This window comes from Drosophila miranda, chromosome XR (genome assembly GCF_003369915.1).
Source record: "Drosophila miranda strain MSH22 chromosome XR, D.miranda_PacBio2.1, whole genome shotgun sequence".
Taxonomy (NCBI): Eukaryota; Metazoa; Arthropoda; class Insecta; order Diptera; family Drosophilidae; genus Drosophila; species Drosophila miranda.
Genome location: NC_046674.1, coordinates 10,875,582 through 10,901,313, shown reverse-complemented (window position 1 = coordinate 10,901,313; position 25,732 = coordinate 10,875,582). Strand labels below are relative to the sequence as shown.

At 42.8% G+C, this 25,732-nt stretch overlaps 1 protein-coding gene across 2 annotated transcripts; it reads right to left on the bottom strand.

Annotated features, from left to right (window-relative positions):
- Positions 1-664: 664 nt before the first annotated feature.
- LOC108153681 (C-type lectin 37Db) lies at positions 665-25,658 on the bottom strand. 2 transcript variants are annotated; one of them, XM_017283797.2, is made up of 5 exons: positions 24,496-25,658; positions 17,960-18,445; positions 7,902-8,005; positions 2,504-2,612; positions 665-1,246 (listed from the first exon to the last, which is right to left on the bottom strand). In XM_017283797.2, exons 1-5 carry the CDS (start codon positions 24,788-24,790, stop codon positions 996-998), a joined length of 1,245 nt encoding a protein of 414 aa, XP_017139286.1. In that variant the 5' UTR covers positions 24,791-25,658; the 3' UTR covers positions 665-995. The 2 variants fall into 2 exon arrangements, with proteins under 2 accessions (XP_017139286.1, XP_017139288.1); XM_017283799.2 differs by lacking the exons at positions 17,960-18,445; positions 24,496-25,658 and adding an exon at positions 12,551-13,052.
- Positions 25,659-25,732: the final 74 nt, after the last annotated feature.

The following is a 25,732-nucleotide window of genomic DNA, read 5'->3' as shown; positions in this document are numbered from 1 at the left end:
AATGATGAGCGGCTTCCATGCTTCGAAATTTGTGTAATGGCAAAAAATACACACCAATTGATGCTCTCAAAATGATAGGATGGGCTGTTGGGGGAGTGGCAGGGGCAGGACATAAATCTAATTGAATATTTTGATGGTGCAATTTCTATTTAATTTAAGCGCTGCTTGAACTTGTGATAGATTTTGATTTGGAATGGAAAGCACTCGGAAACTGATGGTTCAAGGGATGGGATGTCCCTGAAGGGGAATACAAGATATTATCAAAGGATACTTTGCATATATTTCATTAAATATTCATATTACTATCTATCCAAGAATATGGTGTTCTAGAAATATTCCTACGGCAATTTTCATTCGATTTGGGTTGTGTTTTGTCTAGTTTCCCACAGCTGGGGGTCATTAGATCTTATCCAACGAACATGCATCCCATGAGGCATCCTTTGCTCCTTCAGAGCTGTGCGATTTCGTGATTTCTTCATTTGCAAAGATTAAAGTTTCGATTCAAGTCAATCCAACGAAGGTCTTCTCTCTGTTTTATCCTGTTTTTCTTTGAAATCTTATGGGATCTTTGTAAAATTAATATTAATCATTCAAATACCTTTTTCTTACCTTTTTTGTCCTCAGATTGTTGTGCCCAAAAATGAAAAACAAGAAATGGAACAACTTATTTTGAATATACAATTTATTTGTATTATTTTTGTATATCGGATTTACATGAGAAGATAGACGGAGAGAGTCCTAAATATAATTTAATTACGTTTACTATCTAATTATCAACAAAAAAATTTTATACACTTACATTACACATACATAAAACCCTACTTTCTCTCACTGCGTGCTCCTTCCACGTCCACTTTCACTTTCACTTTCGCTTGTAAGTTTCGCGCTAACCCGAGGGTTAAGGCGGCTAACCTTGGATCACTAATCACTATATGCCTAAATGGATGTGTCTTTTGTCTTGTGCTGTGTGCTGTGTGTGGGTTCTGTGGCGCCTCCTAGTTCGGCTGCACCTCGCAGACGAAGTAGGTCTCGAAGCTGCAGGGCGAGTCGTTCCACTTGAGGCCCTTGCCGTCGCGATTCCACAGCTCCAGGCAGTTCTCCTCCTCCCCGTTCTCGTAGCGGAAGTTGTTCGGCTCCCCGGCATTCCAGTTGGTGAATGTTATCGGACGACCGGTGGCCATCCAGAAGAAGTTGCCCTCGTCGGCCAGGTCCGTGCCGGATATCCAGAAATGTTCGTGGCCCAGGCCTGTGGAATGTGCAAAAAAAAAAAAAACACCACCAGAATGAAATAAAAGGCTCACAAATATGTGTATTTAAATCTACGACTGAAGAGGGGTGCCAAGGATGTTTTTTGGAGGCGTGGAAATGCCTGCAACGAGCCGGAAAAGTGGGCATTCTCTGTCCGGGAAATACCAGTACCAGTACCAGTACCAGACTCCTGGGTGGTCTAGCCAAGCTACAGCCAGCCCAGGACCTGCCCAACAGGAGGATCTAGGACCTGACGGGGAATCGCCGAGATAAACACCCGCATGCCACCCTGGACACCCTGGACCGCTGATGAATCCCATCATTATGGCAGTATCTTTAACAGTTACAGTGTATCTATAATATTCCTCATGGGATATAATTATTTCAAAGAAGATGCTGTGGTTTCCATAGTTTTAAAAATATTGATCTGTCATTTGGTAAATTTGTAGGCAATAAGGGTATCTCTCTATTCGCCAAAATGCACCTTGATGGGATATAGTTATTGTAATTTTACTGTAATTTGTATGGGGCGGAATGGTGAGCTCTAATTGGGTTCTAGAACTCTCCATAATACTATCCAGGTCATGGGCCGGGTCCTCCGCATGGTCTGTGCATTTTATCCTAGATTTGAATGCCATTTGAATGTGTCTATCTCCATCTCGCTTTGCCGCACAGTGAGTTTGGGCGTGGTCTGTGCCCATGGCCCTGCAACCGTTGCAGCTTTCAACGCTCAACATTCGAGTGTGCAACATTCACTTTTAGCAATTCTTTTTGTGGCCCTCTCTGGAGATTTATGCAACGGAGGAGTTCGTTAGCTCCACCATCCACCATCCACCATCTGCTACCATTATTCCCATTCGCTTAACCTCTGGCGTTGCATATCTCTGTTGTCTGTTTCCCTTTGTGTGTGTGTGTGTGTGTGTGTTGCATGTTTGTTGGGGCTTGTTTTGTGTGCGGGGGTTTTCGGTTACCAACTTCCGTGTATTATGCCACATAGACGCTCGAAAGTCGAGTGCCGCTGACCAGTCGGCAGACCATTTGAAAATGGCTTTTGTCTCTCATGCCTATTGTCATATTGATCGGCTTTTCTAGTGATTTAAGTTGCATGTTGCATGCCCCCAAGTCCGTCCGCCTGTCTGTCTGTCCGCCTGTCTATCTGTTGTGTCAATGGTTTGACAGAGTTGCGGATAAAGTTTTCATGGCGTCTCCGCTCGTCTCCGCTCGTCTCCGCTCGTATATCTTGTGTTTCACTTACCAAAGTCACGTATGTGCTTCTCCAGTCTATCGTTCTCTTCTTGTGATGAAATGCTCGCCAAATGCATGCCATGGTAGCGGCAGTATTGTGTGGCTTTGAACCAGTTTGCCTGCAAAAAAGAAAAACAAGCGAGAAAATCGTTAAGAGAGATGAATGGAAAGCCAAAGCGCTGCATGATTATATAATTGTGTGACACAGTTTCCCCCCACCCCCCCACCAGCTGCCACCAAAAACAGCCGCTGAAAAGTTTGTGTCAATAAAAGTCAAATGGGGCGTTGAATGGAGATATATATCTGTGTATTTGTGTCCATATATCTGCGGTCGTGTGTGTGTGTGTCTGTGCAAATTGAATGTATATGTATCTTTCGGATGCCAATTAGTGTTTTTGGCAATGCGGTTTTCTAAAATGTGATTCTGCATCGAAATTGACAGCCAAATCGGAATCAATTTCAATTCGAAAACCATACGTACATACATATTCAATTAACTCTAATGGACTTTGGACTCCCTTTTGTCGCCCCACCCCGTCATTAGCCAGGGATATGGAAAAAGAACACAAAACGGAGAGAAAGTGCCAAAGAGAGAGAGAGAGAGAGAGAGAGAGAGAGAGAGAGAGAGTATCTCCTGTTGATTGGGCGCATCGCCCTTCCATTCCTGCCTTCATGCCGCCATTTGCGGTCGCTGTTGCTGCGAGGCGGCTCTCTGATGTGCACATAAATCGATTACACAACTATCCATCCTGCCACACATCCCCCCCGTCGCTCCGCCACTGCTCCATCGCTAGCCGGCCACATCCTTTCGGGGCATGCCATGGCCCACCTGTAACCCCATTAACTTGCCCCTAATTGTATTAGCCGTAATTGTGCGCGAATAAAGCGGGGCATGCCACCTCCACCGCCTGCTGCTGCGTGCATGCCACATGTGGCACACAACCGGCCAAGAAGGTGTTTAATGGGAGCTCCTCTCGCAGGTGAAAGCGTTTATTGGGCTGTAAAAAGGTTCAGCTCATCTCTCGCTCGGCGCCAAGAAGTCAATTAGTTTTTGTTGTGCGGAGGCGAAGCAGGGAGTCAAGGAGAGAGGGGGAGGAGTCCGAGGAGTCCTTTCAGTGGCTTCGGATGTCGGTTTAATGCAGAGCAGGAGACGACAGAGACAGGTTAATGGTTTGTCAGTGAAGTTGATGTCTGATTTTTTGGTTAGACCAAAGCATTCCTACAGACGAGCAGAAGAGGGAGATCTTTGAGTGGAAAGCAGCCCTTAAGGATTTTGCATGTTTTCTTTCCTTCTGGGTTTTGATGGTCTTTACGTTGAGATACTTTCAAGGCCTACCTCTAGAGATCTTTTGCGGAGCATACAGGAAGAATACTCTTGGCTTTCCTGAGAGCTATTGATTTCTCTAGGTTTTCCTCTTTTATTTAATTGAATTTCTTCAAGCCACAAACCACAGACGAAATTCTATTACCACAAAATGGAAGGAAGGCAGGACGGATGGAAAGAGTGGACGGAATTGGTGCACGGAGCACGGAGCACGGACCAATCAACCGAATGAAGTTTTACACGAAACTCAATTAAGTGGCAAACAAAATGTGGGACATGTTGTTAATGTCATTAGCATGGCCAACACTCCACAGGCAGGCAGGCAGGCAGCCCCTCTGGCTCCCTCCTCCCTCCTCCATTCTCTGTCTCTCAATTAAATTTTGATTTGATTTGCGCCTGCGTAAACGCGTCTGTAACGAGATACCCCCTGCCTCTGCCCCTGTCGGGCATTAATTTTCACCAAAAAAAAAAAGACGAAAATATATAATTTAATTGCTTCATTTGCATATTTACACACGAAATGAAATTTGCATCAAATTGCTCATAATATTACTGCATTGCATTGCGTAATACTCAGTTGTATTTAACGTATCGCCACGCCACCGAATAAAAAACAGCCGAAACACTAAATGGCCGAACGACTGAATGAATTTCGAGTTTTCGAATGAGTTGAAAATGAAATATTGGGCAGAACTCTTAATTAAGCGAATTCCCCATAAATATTCGGAAAACACTTTCGGCAAACGCTGTACACCTATGCGGTAATTAATGCAGAACTTTTGAATATTAATTAAAGCAAAACCAAAGCAGAACCATTAAAAAATAAGTGTGTTTCAATGGTAATTGGTTGGTTAACGATTGAAAGGATATGCTCTACTGAATAGTGTATTTTGAGCACTGAAATGCTCTACTAAATGCAGAAATTTCCCATTAATATGCGGTATTTATAGGAACCAAAATGATCTAAAAAATTCAGGATATAATTAGGGGGAAGTTTGGTTTAAGAAGAGGAAACCGATACGGATTCAGGCGAAGAAATCCAAGTGCAATGGATTTTCAACGAATTTGAAGGCCAAGGTTAAGGTGGTTGTTGGCTTGGAAACGATGTAATGGAACGTTGTTCTCACTTGAGGGGCAATGGAATTAAATTCTTTTCCACTAGAGAGACTTGTATTCTTAACGAATGAGCGCCTCCCTCTCTCATACCCTTTTAGAGACTTTTCATATTTTTTAAATAAATTTCACAGATTAATTTTCTGAAAATCATCCAACTTTTGAATGGGGGGACTCCTCAAAAAATGTATACGAAATATCCTTATGATATATGAGTTTTTCCTCAAGCTACAAACTTATCCTCAAAGTGTTTATATCGGCCAGACTCTAGGGTATTTTCATATAAAAACAATTAAAAATTAAAACCAAATTAAAATGCCAATGTTCTGAGCTTACGAGATGCTTAAAACTTTAATCGCTTTGACAATTGCCTGCGTTTCGAATTTTAGAATCGGAGAGAAAGGCAGAGGTACCGTTAGCAGGCAAATTTCGGATAAATTTATGACTTTCTTTCTGTTTTCTGTTTTGATACTTGGATGTGTGTTTCCCTATCTTTTGGCTAATCAGCGAATGAGAAACATTCGGCGATTGCGGTGGTGGTGGGGGAAGGGGAAGGGAATTGTTCAATTAATTACCTCATAATGTATTCTCAATCCCCGCTGTTTATCTGGCGGCATACTCCAAATGGAATTGTGTTTTATTTACAAAAAGCTCTTCGCGAAGCGAGAGGGGAACCCGAAGGGGGGAGGCAAACGTTCATAAACCGAAAATATGCAACGAAATTTGATTAAATATTTACTTGTTTGTGTGCTTTTGATTTGTCTCTGGCTTTGTTTCACTTTTTACTGCAATTAAAGCGTTGAAATTTCGCATTAAAATTTCAGACATTTATTTCCCACCAGAAATAAAACATTTTTATTCTGTTTGGGTGTATAATGTAGAAATGGCAATGGCAGGTGAATAATCGGGGCTTATAAAATGAAATTAGCATATTTTAAGATGAGTTTTCGATGGGATCCTAGAGATTTTAAAGGAACTATTACGGTAGAGGGCTTTCGGGGCCTCTTTATTTAATCTTTCCAAGAAGTTCCTGACGGAAGAGATCTGTATCTGAACGTTGTGCCTCCTTTTCTGACAGAATATGAAAGATTTCTAGGATAAAAGTAGGTTCCATCTAACTATCATTTGAAGATATGGATTAGAGAAATCCTGGCGTCAAGAATAAGTCGTCAAAAATACGATAGAAGGTTTGAAATCCCTTGTCTCCATCATTCAATGTAGTTACCAAGTTTTTCTGTGAAAGATCTCTTGGGACACAACTTTAGGTGATTCAACGGCTCCTTCTACAGCTTTAAAAACCCATCTGTAATTCTTTCTTAAGTGGTTCTCAAGGTTTTCGAAGAAAGATCCCCATTTAGAGAACAGTATTTGCCCGAAATCTTGTTAGTTATCAAGGGATATGAAGTTATTCCATTAGATGGCCATATATAACTTGAAACTCCATTCTCTGACTCATTCAGAGCTCAGGGCTCAGAGTTCAGTGGTTCCCAAGACCGAAATATTTCCATTGAGTATTAGCCTCAATAATCGAGATCGAAAGTGGTATCGCGTGCACTTTGGTTGCTCCATCAATCCTCAACTCTGAACTCTGCTTGTCAGTGGCTTGATCCATTACCGATGGTGGCCCTCCGTTTCCTCATTTAGTTTTTGAATGAAAATACAATGAATAATCCGGCTGCATGCGATTTGGTTTACAATGGCCAAAGCTCTTCCAATTTGATGGCTTTGCTTTGGCTTTGGCTTTAAAGTTCAAGGAGACCTGCCACCAAAGAAATATAATTCAGTTTGTGACGCACATTTGCATACCACACCCCTCCATTCCATTCCGTTTCATTCCATTCGATCGAGTCGATCGATCGAGTGATGCCAATGACTCGAGCGGTTTCTGGGCTCTCTTGACTAATTTGTTTTTAATATGAAAAGCCTAACGCATATTTATCTAGATATTCCAGCGTACGAGTAAGGTTGAAGATCTGTTATTCGAGATCTACTACGTGATGTGATGCGATGCGTGGCCAAGCACGCGCCTCTTTTTTTATTATTGATATGATACCGCACTTCTGATGGAGCGGCCCTCAAGGTATCAGACTGACATTGAACGCAGTTCTAAGGCTATTTCGTTAATGTAATCGATTTTTGTTCGATATCGAGATGTATCGACACTCAATGGAAGGTCGAGAACGGTACCGAGACGTGACGATGATTAAATCAAAGAGACTAACTGAAGGATAGCCATTGTTTCGATTTCCTTTGACCATTTCATGCCTTAAGAACGAATTCTGTGCGTCACTTCGATTATTAATCGATATCGTGTTTCGAAACTCAATGAAAATGCGAGAACTGTACTCAAAACTGCAGGAATTGATGGGTTATTTTTGTTTTAACTGAAAGAAAGTCCTTAAGAATAACCTATTGGACAATTCAGCGGCTGTTAATCGTTATAATGTATCGAACTTCAATGGAAAAGGTAGAACTCTACTGAAAGCTGGCTATAGTTTGAGTTTTCTCTCCCCAAATCTGTTGAGCGGCAATCGATAACTAGACTAGACTTTGTTCTAACCGAAGAATACTCTCAGTTGGAAAACCTTCAGTTTCTTGGTTTCTGGTTATGGTATTGGTATTTCTATAAGCCCCAAAACCCGTTGCTCGGTGCAATGTAAAGCTGGTTCTTCTGCTGCTGTAAATATTCCATATGCCATCATCCTCTTGCAATCAGCAGACGGCAGAGGCAACGGCAGACGGCAAATGGCAGCTGCTGCCCCGAGTGAGTATCCACTGGAGAGACGACCGACCCATCAAACCGGACTTGCAAAGCCCCGTTGACCGTTGTCTCAACCGACGGCTGAGGCGTCTGGACAGTTGCACTTTTGGTTGGTTATTTTGTTGGTTACTTTATTGGCCACATTACGAGAATGGGCCATCGCACGGGGCATGGCATCGTGTGGAGTGTGGAATGTGGAATGCAGCTTACCTTGAAGAAGATGCCCAGGTAATAGCGCTTCTCCCCGAGCTTCAGCAGCGGCATTGTCCATTTGTTCGGCGTGTACTGTGACTCGTCCACGCAGTTCGGGCAGTCTATAAATAGAGATCGAAAACGGGCATAAGGACTACAGATACAGATTCCAAGGAAAAATGAAACGAAATAAAGAGAAACAGCCAGGAGGCAGGAGGCAGGAGACAGGAGGCTTGTGAGATGATTTATGCAACTGTTATAAACGTTTTCTGTCGGTAATAATGATTGCATGTTTATGGATTTATGGAATATTGTGTCAAAAATGTGTGTAACAAGGAAGGAACCTAAGTTCTGAGATCTGGTACTTTCAGAGATATTTCTAGGTATAAAACAGGCTTGTGATATTTATATGAAAGAACTTTGCATATTAAATTTATATATAATCACATGGCAAGAATCATTAAAAGAACCTTAACCTCTCTGCATGATAATCAGTGGAAATAATCTTAGATCTTGGACTTTTTGTATGATAATCGCTGGCGAACTATTCTACATCTATAAAATGTTCTATATGATAATTACATGAAGTAAAAACGTTAAAAGATCTACTGATCTTTGACCTTTTTATTGATAATCATATGAATGCACCTTTAAACAACTATTCTGCCTGATACTCGCAAGAAAAACCCTTAAAATAACCCACGATTTGGAGCGTTCTGTATGATATATCCAAGACAGAACCTTAGATCTGGAGATAAAGACTGCAGAAGTATATTTAAAGGAGCCCTTTTTCTAAGCATTTCATACAGTTATAAGGATCCTATCTTCTTTTGTTTCTGTGGAAGACTACAAGCTAAGAGTAAAACAAAAATTAAAAAAAGATTCGCTTCTGAAAGAAAGTATATGTGCCTCAACTGTTTTGGAACATGGATCATCATCTGCAAGATGCATAGCTACAGATCTGGGTAGTACCATTGATTCTTTGATTAAACTTTAATCGAAAAGCTGCCAGAAGGGGCTCTTGTGCCTCGACAAAAACGTTGCGTCTGGTTTTTTTCTTTAGGGAAAACGAGTAGGAATGATGATGCATCCGTCACCAAAGATCTTCCTCCTGTTGCTGCGTTTGAGTCATCGTTTGAGGGGCAGCTTAATTAACCAACTCTTCGATGGCCCATAAAAAGCATCGTAAATCTTAAATCTTAAATGCCGTACCGCACCATAAACGGATTTTGATAGAACAAAAGGTTGAGCATTCGCGGACTAATTGCGGATCAGAGGAAAGAGAAAGAAATTGAGTTATGAACGACACCCCGCTGAATGAGAGTCACAGGGAAACAACGGACTCGCGGCTCGCGGATTTGGAGTCTATTTCGAGTTCGAGTTTTGAGATTCAAGAACTGGTTCCCCCTAGAAGAATACCCGCACCCGTACTCGGACTCGGACTCGGACTTGTACTCGTAGTCGTAGTCGTACTGCAATCGAGAACACGTTCGACTCGTCTGAGACGCCTGGAAATGTTTCGTTGCGGCCTAGTCCCAAATGACGTGATGGAGATTCGGGCTTGAACCAGATAGAACTTTACTCTTTTGCTGGAATGTGAATCAAGGCCGGGCATTTGTTTCGATTTGTGGCCACAAGTATGTGAAGGTCACTTACGGGAGGCGGCACATGCCACATTCCTTCTAAACAAATGAGAGAAAATGAAAGCCAAATGGTTTCCCTTTTGTTTCGTAATGGAGTTTTTTTTTGTCCGCTAATGTCTGTTAATTAATCATCCGAAATGTGCTGCCGGCCCATTCGTTTGAAGGTCGCCTCCGCCAAATGTTGCTGAAACTTTCATGATGTTGAATGCTGTATGTTGTATGTTTGTTGGGGGCGTCTCGTTCCGCCAAAAATATAAAGAAATAAATTAAACAATGAACGTACAACGGGTCATCAAGCCAACGGGGCCCAGGCCCGTGTGAAAACATGGCCAAAAAGCAGTTAACATTTTGACTGTTTTGTGTTTTGTTTTGGCAGATACAATGCCAGACTCGTAGAGGTCTTGAGATTTGGGTTTAAATCAATGGCAATGTTTTATTCAGACACCTTTTATAAGGTGTTCAGCTGTCCAGCATATATTAGGTGGCGATGGTAGTAAATCTTTGTTCTCTTGAATTTAGGCAACATTCTCACCTGTAGACACGAAAGATATATTGCAGCTCTTAAAGTTCATGGAGTTCCCTGAAAGTTGATTGGAAACTAAGGAGAAAACCTTCTCGAAACAAACTTCCACCAGGAGAATGCCATACAACATCCCTAAATAGATTGCAACATCTAGGGCCAGGGGCCAAAGCTTTTCTAGAAACGCAGACCAACCGAGGAGCCCTGCCGCATGACGCGAGGACGACAGTTTCTGCAAGAAGGTTCCTTATTGATTGAAGGATCGTTCCTGAACGAACATTGCTGGCAGTACCTCGTAGAATAGAATATCCTGTGGAATATTCCCTTTTTAAAGAAGAGTTTCCGAGGCTTAGAGACTCTTAAGTAAATGAATGAAGAAAAGAGTCAACCGAGCTCCCTCGGTTATGGAAAGACCACTTTTAAACGGTATCTACTCCTTTCCTGCACAATTTCCACTTAAAGATTCCACTGGAAGATATCAACGCCCTTTAAGCGGAAACCTTTCCCCCCCTATACTTATCCCTCTAAATGGTATTCCTGCAGCTCTGATGATCGTCCGTTCTGCCTGCCGCACCTGTTGCATCATTGAATTAAAACAGTTTTGCTAATTATATATAATCTCGAAGCCACAGAGCCCCTAAATGCAAACCAGTCTCCAGCTGTGAACAGAACATCTTCCATCTTTCATCCGACAGAAAGACAGAAAGACAGCCAGACGCACACAGACATGCAACACAATTAAAGGTGCAAAATTGATTAAGATCTGGGGTCGGGGAATGGGGGCTGGGGGAGCTGATAGGAAAACGGTAAATTGAATATATTCATTAATTGTTTGATAAACTTTAAGGCAAACATTTGCCGAAACTTGTGCGGGGATTATGGCTTAGAGTTCCTAGAGGCCGAAACCGTCGAGGGTTTGTGTTCGTATGATTTATTAGCCGCAACAGCCGCCAGAGTCGCCAGAGCCGCAAGAGAATCATAAACGAGTTTCCGAAGTTTGCTAAAAGTCAATGTCAATTCGTTGGATACCTCGTTAAGCGGTGGATAAACCCTGATCCGAGCGCCTGATTCCAGCAATTAAATTTATATTTATACCACAAGATGTCGACCTTCGTTGAAACACCAGAAAACGGCAGAAAACTCATGACAAACAAAAGCCAAAACAAGAAGAGAACCCATAAAAGGAGAGATATGTGCATGAAACATCTGCATCATCAACCAGACATTCAACAATATGTATGTACAATATATATGTTCCTTCTCTTCCTGCCACATATTTTATAGAAGAACATTTTTGTGTGTTATATGCAAATTTTGTCGGTTTTTTGTTTGACGTAAGAGACAAACAAAAGAATTTCTGAATAATTAAATTCGGTTCGGTTCGGTTCAGATGAGTTCTTCTTTTTTTCTGTGTTTATGATTATGTTGTGACTTTTATAAATATTATTAATTAACTTTTGTGCTGGAACGATGCAATTTTTTAACAGAAAAAGAGATTGTGGACTCGTATCGGTTTCTGGGGATTAAGCGGAAATTAATTCAATGTTTAAAAAATGGAAATTCAAGCGGCTAGAAATGCAATAAAAGATTCGAATGGGATTGAGAGATTGATGAAAACTGGTTGATTCTGCTAAGATTTGGGCAAGTATTGGGACACATTTCAGAGTTCTTTCAAGTGTTGGCGCGTCTTGCAGGAGCGCCTATCGGCCGGCTGAACGAAGGATACTCCGCGTAGCAGAAAAAGTGCCAAATCGACCAAAAAGGTCTGTGTCCTCGCCACAACTGAGGAGCACAGCCGCAGGACGCGTGACACTTGGAAAAACTCAGATTTAGCTCCAAATTGAACTTCAATTCAATAGCCGATGGCACCCCAGGACATCTCACAGTAATTCGTTTAAGGACACGTTCAATACTCCTTCCCTTCACTTTATTTTTAATCAATTCCAATCAACGATTGACCCTGAACTTCACTTAAAATTTGGAAACCCATTTAGGGCACTTTTTCCGTTGACTAATTGATAAATGGCCACGATCTCGCATGTCAACCAAATGGTGTGTATTATTACGAACATTTCAACAGCAACAGCACCACGAAAAAGGTGGGCAAACATTTTGATTAATTTGGATTTTCAGAGCAAACCATCGCGGCCAAATCGGGCCAAAAGCAGCAGCAGGTGGACGGACGTGGACGCACGGCCTAAACAGAAGCCCCTCTCTGGCCGTAAACTACGACTGAAATCTCCCTAATTAAGCAGCCAACCACTTCACACATTCCCTTCCGTGGATGCAGTCCATCCGGCTGCCCAGCGATCCATCTGTTCACCCAATCCCCGAACCGAGAAAAGTGAAAGTGAATTTTGAATTTGTTTCTTTTCCAGTTTTCTTTTTGTAGTAGGATTCCCTCCATGGAAACCGTCTATCGTGAGTCGTGAGTCGCGAGTCGTGAGTCGCGAGGAGAGTCTTATGCAATGAATGAGTTTTTAGAGAGCCTTGTGCACACATACCCGTTACAGGACCCTGGACGGCTCCTTTGCTCTGTGGCGTTGCCATGGCCATTGTCCTCGTGTCCAGGCTGCCCAGCAGCTGGACCGAGAGTATCACAGACAAAATATAATAATTCTGCATGCTTTCAATCGTTTATTTATACGGTGCAAAAAATGAATAAATATTTTTGTATATGTATATTTTTATTTTTTTTGGTTACACTTCCGCAAAAAACAAAAAAAACACACTTTTACCCTGAAAATTCCGTAAAAATATTTATGAAAAAAGTTTCGCTTTTTGTGTGGCTGTGTGCATATTTTGTTTATTGAGATTTTATTGGGGTTATTGATTGTTTTCGTTCGATTTATGAATTATTTTGAATAAAATGCAGATGCTTATCTGTGGCTTGGAATCGAATCGAATCGAAACGAAATCGAAAGTTTTGTTACGAATAATAAAAAGATACTCGCGAGTAAATAAAAAACTGTGAGATATGTGCGCAGGCGCGCGCCCAAACTGAATGTCGGCTGTCGAAGAACTAAAGTTTTTGGTTGGCTTCGGTTCAAACCAAGGCAGAATCCCCCCCCAAGACAGAGAAAGAGAGACACAGGGCGAGAGAGAGAGAGAGAGATCTCTAAAGAGAAGAGAGACTCTACGAGAGAGAGAGAGAGAGAGAGAGAGGTTGCCAGACTGGTTGAAGAGAGAGATCCCAGAGCTCGAAGACGAACTTGTTCCGTAACGAAACTCGAAAGATTAACATCAGAGCGAGAGATCGGGATCCCCATGTATGGACAGCGGACACTTGTGGCTCTGACTCTGGCTCTGGCCTGAACTGGCCTGACTGTTTGTCAAACACTTGACGCAAGCATCAGCCTCCACAGAGCTGTGGGTGACGCGGTATCTCAAGATTGAAGCTGAAGCCGAAGCCAACGCCGAAGCCTCATCAAGGTCCAAGCCATCACCGAAGCGTGGACGTGTGTGACGCCTGAAACAAACACCACAGCGGTACGCCCCAAAGTCATTCTGGTTTCGATTCTCTGCGGTTTCGAAATGAAACAAAGAACCGAATAGAAGAAGAAGGTTCTCGGATTACACAACACATAGCCATCCCCTCGATGGATGGATGGATGGATGGATGCACTCCCCGAGATTGGTCTTTGAATATCGTCAAAACCTTACCTCTAACTGTTTTCTCACTGAATCCCGCACATATTCAGCAGTCAAGCAATGACCTTGATGTCATGCTGCTGATGAACTAGTTTTTCGTTTCGTTTAGATTGTGATTCACTTTGCTCTGAAGTGCGCCTTATATAAGGCTTGCTGTCACCCCATGCGTATGCGTGATGTTTGTTTGGAGTTCACAAAGATATGTGGAGCCCACTGGAAATACCACGGTGGTGGGACGGAATGAAGATGTTTGCTGGAGAGACAAACATTATGGAGTTGATTTGAGATGGGAATGGGTGTCTGAATGTGTCTACATATCTCATGGATCTCTTATCGACGTTTATCGGTATATTGTTGATCGATTTTCGTGCATATTTCTCAAAGAATAAGGGAATTGCAATCTGTATCTCCTGTAACTCGCATGAATCTCGTGATTGATAGAGAATTGATATTTATCGATAAATTATCGATTGATCAATAGAGAATACAAAGATGAAAAAAGGCATACACCACTCAGATCTACTGGGATGCCTTGTTATGCTGTATCATGTCTGTTTTTCTGTATCTTTTACGCTTCCTACTTCTATCTATCGATATTTATCGATTGCATGCGTCTTAATGCTACACAGTATTCAATTAATCTCTTCGTATCTCCTTCCAACATTACCTATCGTTCCATAGCTCTCCCAACGATATTTATCGGTGATCATGTGATAAATGACCCATAGATTGCACAGCAATCGTCTGGCATTCCTCTACACTCCCATCGATCATCATCGAGAGGACATCTACCATTAAAGATGTCACTCCATTAAGAACTGCAGATATTTCCAGATTAAAGTGTTCAAAAGATTCTTTTTTCCGAATACCGATAATCCGATTGGGTTTATAAAAACATATACACACACACATGTATCTATGTATCGCACGGGGGACGGTTGTACGATTGTGCCACCAATTAAGACTCGGCCATAAAAATTGATTCCGCAGCAAAAACTATTGACAACTTTTTTTTGTGGGGCCAAAATGTCAGCAGCAGATGGGTGCGGAGGTGCCGGAGGTGCAGGCATGGAGTTGGAATCCCCTCTGCAATGGCCGCAATTTGTGAGGAAATACGAAAAACAAAACCAAAATCGCACCAAAGCGAACCGAAGGGGCAGGAGAGGAGAGGAGAGGAGAGGAGAGGAGTGCTGAGGAGGCAAGTGGCAGCCACTTGTTGCCTGTTGGTGTTGCCGGTGCCACCGTTGAAGTACAAGCGTTTTCTTGTTGTTGTATCTTTTGCATAAAAATCAACTTCTGCGGCTACCTTTTTTTTTTTGGGGCCCCTCTTTTCTTACGTGTTTTTTGGATGAATTTTTGTTCATTCATTTTGTGGTACGAGTGTCTTGTAAGTGCGGCATCGCCTTCAAGATTCGCTACAGATTTCGTGGATTTCGTGGCGGTTCTTCTCCCCTTACCCCCTGCCCCTGGCCACAGGGGGGGTAGCCCGAACTAATTAATTAATTGGAAAAACAAGAAACAAGATTTCGTAAACTTAATGCGTGTTTTATTTCGATTTGCGTTAAGATTTCATTTCCATTCAGACAAAAAAACGAAACAACGAGACCAGTCGAAAAAGAAATATATAAGTCAAATAGATATATAAGACGACGGCGGAGTTCATTGCTATCCGAAGGTCCATGGGCTGATCACAATATAAAACTTCTTTAGCATAAACGTATCTGTATCTGCTTATTGAAATCTATCTGTAGTATCCTCTGCTTGGGGTCGTCACTCGCGGCATACAAGAATCGGAATACAATAATTAAAGCCGAATTAATTTGACGGCTATTACAGGAAATTATAAAACCATTAGAAGGCATTTCTGTTGAATGATATTTATAGCTACTATTTTCCATTTATTAATGGAATAGCTCTATAATTATCTTTGCCAGATTTGCATACATTTTCCCAGCCCCCAATTTCTCGATTCTTGGAAGCCAGCGAATCACCTGAAACAACCTTCAAAATCATGTGAATCCCCTAAACAATCTACGCGGGTCTCTTGGCCTTTGGTGGATCTTCAAGCCGAAAGTTTGTTCGCTTTTGTTGCTAATTTTGTGTGTGATTTCTGCGGCTGTTGCCAGGCTGCTGCCTCCTTGTGTTTGTTGCTTTGTTTGATTAAATCATTTCAGGTGCATCTAAGTGGATGTTTGGATGCTTATACTTTGGAAGCTTTCATGATTTTTGTGTCATAAAAAACCATAAATCACGATGAAGAAAGAATCTTTTGTTAGATCAAGTAAAACATTTAAGGAAGACTTTTTTATGAACGTTCATCGCATATTTCAAGATTGTGTGTCATGCGGCAGCGCCCTTCTTCTTGCTTTAAAGGCGCTTCCTTTCTCATAACAATTTAAAGAACCAGACAGTCCGTCCGGGAACTTGTATTCCACATTCTGGGCTATGATGTTCTTGTGATGGCGATATTCCTTGAATATAAACTGATTTTTGTATAAATGGAATTTCTAGATCAAAGAGAACCAGAAAGGAAGACCAGAAAATCTTGCACGTGTTGCGCGCTATGCGGCAGCGCCCATCGGTTGGTTTGCCTGAGGTTCTGCGTGGGTTCTACGATAGAATTAACTTTGAATACCATCATCAATAAGCAATCATAATATTTCATTTATCCATTCGATACCCAGTGCTTATCTCAATCGCCTGTCGCATTCGATTTAGAGGAATTGCCAATAGAATCATTTCGAAATCCTCAACAAGTTCTGGCACTGCCGCCAGTGCTGCCAATCGTGGGTGCAATGCCTCCTCGGAGCTGAAGCTCAAACTGAAATTCAATTTCGATTTTTATGGCACAACCTCTTTTGTTTCACAGTCGTCGTTCGGGTTCGGGTTCGAGCTTGAGCTTGAGCTTGAGCTTGGGTTTTGTGTGTATGTTGTGCCGTGTGGTCCATAAATTTCGATGGTTTGACGTTCAAGTGAAATAAAAAAAAAATACCGTCATCAAACTACTTCTAGACATCGATTTCGAGTTCGATTCGCTGCGATTCGTTGCGATTCGTTGCGATGCCACGAGATTCGCCTGCTGGCCGTAAATTTCGAGCAGTTCCGCAGATTTTCTGCTCAGGGCCGCAGACAAAGGAGAAGGGTGTGGAGTCTGCCGTCGCGTCGCCGACCCTGGGGGGCCAAGTGAAATAAAACTTATTATATTTGCGAATTTTTTCGCCTTAAAATTGTGCAAATAGCCCCTGACGAAAAACCAAAACGAAGACAACGCTTGCGGCTTATGTAAACTTCGGTTCGAGGGCTCGAGGGCATTCATCATACGCACTGGTGGCCCCGCAAACGGAGGCGCCAAAGCGATCAATGCACACAGAAAAAGGTGAAGAAATGTCAACAGTCAAATGGGAAAAGTAATGCTTGAAATGGATTAGTAATTGGAAGGAAAACACGCAGAAATGGAACACTAATTGGATGTGGCACACAGAGGAATGAATGGAAAAGTAAACAGAAGCAGAACACTAATTGGATGGAACGTACGAACGCGCAGGGAATTCATGGAAACGTGAACAGAAACGGGGAAATATGATGAAAAGTAAATGGAAACTAATGACACATTAAACAAGATGAGAGGACAATTGTATTATATTAGAGAAAACATTCGTTTGGATAAGATAAGGATGGGATGTCCAAAAATGGAAAAACTGCAACAGAAGAGGGGCGACCTACAACGTAGGAATGCCAGAAATCTGCTGAAACAAAAGGAAAAATAAACAGAGAGATTCGTAAAGCATTTAAGTGGTGGAAGGAAAGGTCGAGAATAATCGAATGGAATTCACAGCAGGAGGCAGAAAATGCCCTTAAACGGCAGGAAGTGCAATGGAAGAGTGATGGAACTCGCTCTAAATGGAATGGCATTTTCATCAGGCATGGAATGAGTGGAATGGAATGCCAGGAATAGCTGTTTAAGGAATGGAATTAAGCAACAGCTTCAGGCAGAGCAGAAAAACGCCTCAAAGCCAACCGAAACTGAAACAGTTTTATGATTTTTTACGGCATGGATTTAGTTATCGTAAAGATAATGATGATGGAAGGGAGCTGCCATTAGGTGGAACTAATTTACTTAGCGACTACTTGTCGGCGATTGATGGATGGATAGCTGATCAGAGTGGCTGAAGGCATGGCCTCCCCCTCTCTAACCGATCTACAGAAATGAAGCGATCGAAGGCTGATCACTCAATCTATGGGGTGATTGATTGTCTACTCACCCGCATCGATCTCGTTCTCGCTGGGATCCCGATGGAATATGTTGCCATAGTACTGATCGTGCTGCTCCGACTCGACGCTCTGCAGCGACTCCTGGACATCGTCGTCGAAGTCGTCCTGATGGGCGGCGGCCTGCGGCTGCTGGTCCTCCTCCTCCTCCCCGAAGTCCCGATTCTTTTGGGAGCTGCTCGTCTGCCGCTTGGCCGCCGCTGCTGCCAGCCGATTCCGCTGTGCCCCGCCGCCGCTCCGCTTGAGGCCCCCATCGCTGGCCGCAAAGCCACGGGGACGTGGCCTGGCCGATGGCTTCGGCTTCGGGAGGATGTCCGCTATGGTGGGGATCTTCTGGCTGACACTGCGATTGGGAAACAGCCGCCGCTCCAAATAGTTGGCGAATATCTGTTGGGTTATCTGATTCTGACGCTGGAGCTCGCTCTGATCCAACTGGAAGCCGGGCGCTGCATTGCCATTGGCTGCCGCCTGATTGGTGCCTGAAAAACACGTATGTGGCACGATTAATCAGAAATCAATCACGAATCATGGGTGTACCCATGTGGGTCGAATCAGTTGTGCAATCCCCCGATATTTTTGGGCTGGCAATTACATAAAGTGCGGGACAACATCATATAAGAGTCCCACGTCCCCCAGATGAGGTGTTGAAAATAAAGTAATTTAAAAACAAAAACCAACGAAACTTTGATTACACTTTTGCTGGAATGGAGATTTAATGGAAGCCAAAAAGCCGTTTATGATCTCCGAATGTGAACGGATGGATCTCTGAGTGTCTTTTGATGAATTTTTGATTACATCGTTTCGGTTTCTTCAAGTGACACACATCCATCAACATCAACAGCAGCCAGCGACGCAGCCCAGTCTCTGGGAACCAAAGGAATACCCCTCATGCCCTTTTGGAGTGTCTTGAGTAGTGGAGTGGAATGGAAATATGGTAATATCCGAATGAGATATCACTGAGGGATGGTTCGAGTGTCAGTTCGAGATCTCTTGAAGCCCAAAGGGAAATATGCTAATATCTGACTGAAGATCTGAAGAGTGATGTGTTGGAAGCATAAAGGATAAAGAGATCTTTCGAAGGAACATGTGCGTCAGATCAAAAAATCTATGATAAGAAGGAGCCGTCATTTGTAGGGGGTTGCATTGATCAGAGAAAGAGTATTCCCCCTTTGGATGTACCCTCTTGTGGTGGGTGGGGGGGATCCCTTGCCAAAACTGTGTCAAGGCCACGGCCATTGCAGAGGTGCTTTTACTGCCCCGCAGTTAAGCGGATTGCAGGTCGTTTCATTTCCATTTCCAGTTCCAGTGGCCCCTTTGGGAATTGCCAAATAATTGATATAAAAAAGCTGCCGCTAAATGCCTCATGAGGCATTAGGGCCACGCCCAGCCCTTAGCCCATAATTGAGTGGCATTTTGGGCACAAATTTATGCGGTATTCCACGGGGCAGCCACGGCCTAGCGTATCTTCCCGCCACGAGGAATGCCCCCCAATTTATTATACAATTAAATGTAATTGTTTTTAATATTTCTTTAATCTTTTTCTGTGTTTTTTTTACTCTTTTTTGAATCTCTTTTGGCTGCAGCGTTGAGTTGAGTTGAAAATTCCGCCCTGACATTTGTGTCGGTGATTGAGTGCCGCTTACGGGAGGGGGCAGGGGTGCCCCAGATGTCAGGTGAAACATTATGTGGCAGATTGACTGTGGAAACAAGGCCTCTGCCTCTGCTGGCCGGCACTCGGGGGCTTATCCGATGGCATTCGCTTAATGAATCGCCAAAAGCAACACTTCATACGTGTACGTGTAATGGTACGAGAAATCATCAATGGGATCTCTTTTCATGGAATGAGATCTATATGGCAGATCTTTTTCGAGGAGTTGTGCGATGGAAAGTGGTTATGGCTTATGGCTTATGGCTTTTGGTAATTGGAGAGCTATTGGAAGTGCTTGTTAATGGAAAGTGAAATGGGGGAAAGAGGAAATGAAGAGGTTATGCCATTAACGGTCTTTCGAGAGGTTACGATCCATTTTCCTAAGGAAAAAGTGGATAAGGAGAGTAGTTTCCATATAGAAAACACGTTTGATAGTGTTGAAGAAAGAAGAATCCTCTTTGAGAAGTAAGTGGAAAGTGATAAAGATATCTTTTGGTTTGCCTGTGCCTCGACAAAAACGTTTCGACTGGTGTTTATATTTCAATTAATGCGATAAAACAACTCAGATTGAATTAGTGATAGAAATCATTATGAATGATGATGCTGATGAAGAGGTCTTTGTAAGCCATTTCCCCACAGGAAGATGGAGAAAAAAAAGGAACTTCCAAGTGAAACCAAAGGAATCTTAAGTGATTCAATCATCTCTGCATCAACAGCAATTGCTAATCAATTTATTCAACAAAATTTTAAGTGATTTTTCGAATGGAATACCCAGCGGATGTTCGAAATTTTCATTAAAACTATGGAATGCCGCAGAGCCAGTCAAAATAAAAAAAAAGCCAAGTCATGGAACAAGAGGCTACCTTTTTGTGGCTGTAATTACTGGCAAACGAAAACGAAATTAGAGCGGGGGGCAGGGTCTTAGGTCGGTATCTTTGAGATACACAACGAGAGGGCGAACAAAGGCACGCACTCGACAAGAATTCGGAATGATTGTGCCATTATCGAGTGATTGTTCTGACAGATACTCGTACTACTCGTAAATCCTTGACGTGCTGGGCTCCATTGCAGCTCCATTATGAGCTCTAATTTACGTGCCATTGTTGGGAGTTGTTGGCCAATCGAAAAGTGGGCTCCAAAATATGACACACAAACAGTCGCGAATGGCCGGGCAGCAGTAGTCGTGATGGCCTAAATGCCTGACTTTATTGGATCTTAAATGCAGTTGTCTGTCGATTGCTGGCCGGGGCACGCAGCAGAAGTAAGGATGGAAGGAAGGAAGGAAGGGGTGCACGACAACGACAACGACAACGACGACGATTCGGTGACCCAGTTGTCTGTCAGTTTCCATTCCGATATGTATCTGTATCTATGGCTGTGTGCAACAACTGTAGCAGATACTTGGCTAATTGTCGTTTGCACAGGCCACCGCATAAATCATGACAACTCGCCGAGGATGTTGAGCGAACGGGGGACTGCCTTGAGAAAAACTACTCCGAGAGTGCGAGGGTACGAGAGTACGAGAAACTGAACCTATCCGTAGGCCGTAAATCATTCTGACTAGCATCTGCGGCTAAGAACCTCTCTGTTAATGTATCTGCAACTGCCACTGCATTTGCAACTGCAACAGAAGTTTCAGTGCAACTTGAGGGCCATGCAATTGCCGCTTCGCTGGAAAGAGGTCAAATTAGCAGCCGTTGTTGCATTCATTCATGAGGGGAGTTGCTCTGTGGCAACTCTCTGGCCACTCTGTGCCACTGTGCTACTGTGGCACTGTGAAAACAAAAGCATATTTCGCAATGCCTGCCCCGCTAAATGTTTGCTCGGACCACAGCCTCCCCGGCATTCCATCCACATTAAAAGATACATTTGGTTGTTTTCTTTGTCTTGCGTAATCCTCTTGTATCTGTTCTCCCCACCTACCCCACCTACCCCCCTCCCCTTTTGGAGTACATAATTACATGAACAGCCAGACCCAGGCCCATGCGGCGTATACGTTACGCAGCCAAAAGCCAGGTATTTGATTGACGGCCTCTCTTGAGAATCGGTTTCTAACTCCGATACACTCGTCTGATATATTGTCTGCTTAGATCATAATTAAGTTAAGTCTCGATGCTGCGTTTCAATGTCAAGCCGAAAGCTAGAAAAAGATTTATTAAATTAACTTTGAAAATGTTGTGTGTTTTTATAGGCACAACTCCGATGCTCTTTCGAACAGAAGGAGCCCTCACTGGAGTATTGGAAGAAGTTGGTCTTCGATTGGTATCATCGGCATCGAAAAGGTAAGCGAATACAACTTTTGATTTTCTTATGATTAATGGATGGATCAATGGAACCATGAAGTGTCGTGAAACCCCAATGATTTTTCCATCCTCCCCAAGTGGCCCGACAAAGACGTTTCTACTTTTCAAGTGATTCCTCATGATATTTCAGTTTTAAGCATTCTTAGAGGATTATATCTTAATAATCTTCAAAATACAGGAATCAAAATCGTATTATTCAATATTTCAGCTTCGATTGTAGTCAAGACCATTAAAAGCGTCTCCTGTTGTTTTTTTTGAGTGGAATATCTCATGTATTCCCAAAGAAACTTCTACTAGTGTAAGAATTAATCTCTAATTTCTATTCATTCTATTTTAAGAACCATTACTGAAAGGAAAACTCTAAAAGAATAAATTCTATCTAGAAAGAGTATTGTACTGCCTGTCGTCTCTTCGAAGGCGTCAAAGCCAAACCTTATCTTGACAAATTACCAATCTTGAGTTCTTAAGTTGTAGGCTCGAAGAAACTCAAGCCCCAAAGGTATTGTGTTTTATTATTTTTTAGAGATTTGTTCACATTTTAATAGAAAAATTTACATATTTCTTTGGTTGAAACTTTCGGCTAATTTCGAATGGTATTTCCAATGCAAATCGAAACGAATACCAAAGTATTTTATTGGCATAATACCCAGTAATTAGCGATGACGGAGAGGTGACTGAACTCTTCTTCTCCGCCCAAGTAGTAGACTCATTAATCTTTGAAAATGTTTCTTGTTTCTTGCTTCTTGCCTCTTGCGGGGGAATGATGGAGAGACACGTGCCTCATCTGGCATCATCGGCGGCTCCTTGGCTTTTGTTCTTTCTCTCTCTCTCACTCTCTCTCTCTCTCTCTCTCTCTTTCTGTCTCTTCGCCAAAATGTCACAAGGTGAAAGACCAAACAAATTTTTGTTGTGTGTCGACAACACTCCCCATAATTCTTTCGTTTCTTAATTTCGCGTTTTGCATAAAATTTCATTTTACGAATATGTTGGTTTTTTTTCGGTTTTGCGTTGTCGTCGTTGCTGTATCTTTGTCTTTTTTTGTTTTCTTCTAGTCTTCTGAAATAATTCATTTAATATTCTGAGGTCATCAGCATTCCGGCATTCGAAATGCAGCCAAAAATCAAAATCAAAATCGAACTCGAAATCGGAATCACAGTTTCAGTGAAAAATAATATTAAAAACTGGATCGTTGAATATTTATGCAACGAGAAGATGGGCATTGAACGCGCACCTTCCACCTGCCTATTATAAATACATCTATCCATCTATCTGTCTATCTTTATTCTATATATAGCATATAACAGGAGAGGAGAAGGCATGCTTTGAGAGTTTTTTGAGTTCAGACGATCAGCTCTGATTTGGTGCGATTCGATTCGATTCGGTTCGTTTGTGTCCAAAGTAGAACTCACATATTTATGACATGTCCAAAACAGAACTACCGTTATGGCAGAGAAATGTGAGATGTTTGTTGTAGTCCATAAATGGAAATCCCAAGAAGTGAACTGTTCTCTTGCCCTAGGGAATATTCGGGCATTTTTAGAGTGTCCCATAAGCGAAAGGATACACATGCATTTCGAGCAGGGACCATTCGCCGTTGATTCGGCTTACAAATGTCCCATAAGCGAAAGGATACACTCGAACAGAGGCCACTCGCAGTTGATTCGGCTTACAAATGTCCCATAAGCGAAAGGATACTCATGCATTTCCAATGCAACGAGCAGAGAGATCAGCTAAAAATCCCTAATGATGAAATACCCAAGTTGTATCTAAGGGATAAAGGATCTTAAAGAGTTCGTTCACGCATTGAACGGATTTGATTACTGACAAAGTTAATATTAATACAAATACTTGATACAAAGAAACTTTTATGGGAAAAAGAGTATTCTTGGACTCCCAATTTTAATTAATTTATTCTTACAAATTCTGCATTATTCTGGATTATGGTTCTGTGAGATATATTTGGTGTTATTCTTCTTCAAATATGGTTGGATGTCTCAGAATCTATACTCCGCTTTCACTCAGCGTCATATCTCGCTTTAGATTCTAGATTGTGGAGAGCCCGAAACTGTCTATCCGTAAAGGATTCTTCGTGAAATCTCTTGTAAATATATGTGGTATATATATGTATCCTTCATTAATAATATTTCTTATCGATTGATTGAGTTCCCGTTGAAGCCTCTTTAATATCCCATAACGAAACCCATCACATAAATAATGCACATCTTTCATGCACTTTTCTCTTATATTTTCCGCTCGAATTTCCAATTTCCGAACTCTAAGTAAATCAATCGAAAGCCCTAGACAATCCCCAATTAAATTCCCAAACACCTACATGCAAATACCATGGCAATAAGCCCTTCAAACTGATCCAAGAAAAGGCAATCTGCCCAAGTGCAATTGTTAATATTTGCCAATCAATTGACACAATCAGACAGGCGGACACGCGGACAGGCGGACAGACGGACGGACAGAGACCCCCAATGACTGACCCTGACACGGATTTAGAGACAATCGAGGAGACACTTGTGCCCCCATTCCCCATTCTCCTGCCTCGTTACCCACTCGAGGAAGTACTTACCTCTCTTGTCGCGGAGGCCACTGGAGACGACCTCCTCAGAGGTAGCCCCCGGGCTTAGAGTCTCCTCTCTTCTGGCGTTGACTGGAATATTTCCTCTACTTGTGCTGCTGGTGGCATTGCTGTGGCTGGGGCTGTGCTGATGATGATGGAAATTGTGTGGCACATTGCTTGTTGCGGATGGAGGAGGAATGGAATCGGATGCTGCAGCTGCCATGGCGGCGTGTTGGGGTGCTTTGTTACCGGAATCGACACTGACCAACAGCATGAGCACTATCAAGAGCGTGAGGCGTATCATTTTCACTGCTTTTTGCGGTCTAGACACCAGTACAAAAAAAAACCAAATGTTGCAAGTGCACTTTAGTTATATTTGAGGCACAATCTGAACGCGTTGCTGCTGCTGCTGCTGCTGCTGGAGAAAGCCCCAAGGTAAGAGCCGCGACCCCGGACTGTAACTGAAACCAAACTGTGGCTGTGGGTCCACGATCTCCGGATTGGAAATGGAAATGGGAGTGGGAGAGTGTCGCAGTGTCGCGGTGTTGCTGTGTCGCCGTGTGGATGTCGATACGACAGATGTCCAGATCTAGTAGTCGCCTATTTGGTATTCAGCTTCGCTTTCTAAATTATCAATGATAATGTGAATCGGATCTCCTCTGGTTAGATCGCTGCTGGGTCGCTGGCCTTTCTGTCTTTGTCCCCGTCAAAAATACTTGTGTTTTCTCCGCCCGAAAGCTGTCATCGGCTGAGGGAGGGGTGTGGGGGTTGGGATGGAGGCTATAGAGGCGGGTGTAGGGGCGCCTCTGGTGTTGCCGTTGAACGCCGTTGGAACGCGGAACGCGGATTAAGTAATCGTTTTACTTTCTTTCCGCTTTTCAAAGCGATAGAGAGAGCGCGCGAGCGAGCAAGAAAGAGTGAGAGTGAGATCGGGAGAGCCAACGATCGATCAATCGATCGCTCCTCTCTTACTCTTTTTGGCCTTTACTCTCTCTTCTTCGGCTTGGACTTGACCGATCTCAAAAGTGGTCCGCACTCGATGCTGGACCCTCGAACCGTACACACACTTCGGCTTTACTTCGTTTCGCTCGTTGTCTTTCTGCCTTTCAGTCTTTCAGTCTTTCAGCTTTCCTTGCGATCGAAGCGGCGAGACTTACAGACTAAAGCGTTTGAACGCAACTAAAACACGTTCCATCGCTCGATTCCTCTCCGAGCCAGCTGCAGATCGGCGGAGCGCTGTCTCGAT

Coding starts and splice junctions, on each gene's coding strand:
- LOC108153681 (XM_017283797.2), bottom strand. CDS start 24,790: ATGATACGCCTCACGCTCTTGATAGTGCTCATGCTGTTGGTCAGTGTC. Junction 8,006..17,959: donor CGAGAACGAGATCGATGCGG/GTGAGTAGACAA, acceptor CTCTATTTATAG/ACTGCCCGAACTGCGTGGAC. Junction 1,247..2,503: donor GAAGCACATACGTGACTTTG/GTAAGTGAAACA, acceptor CACATTCCACAG/GCCTGGGCCACGAACATTTC.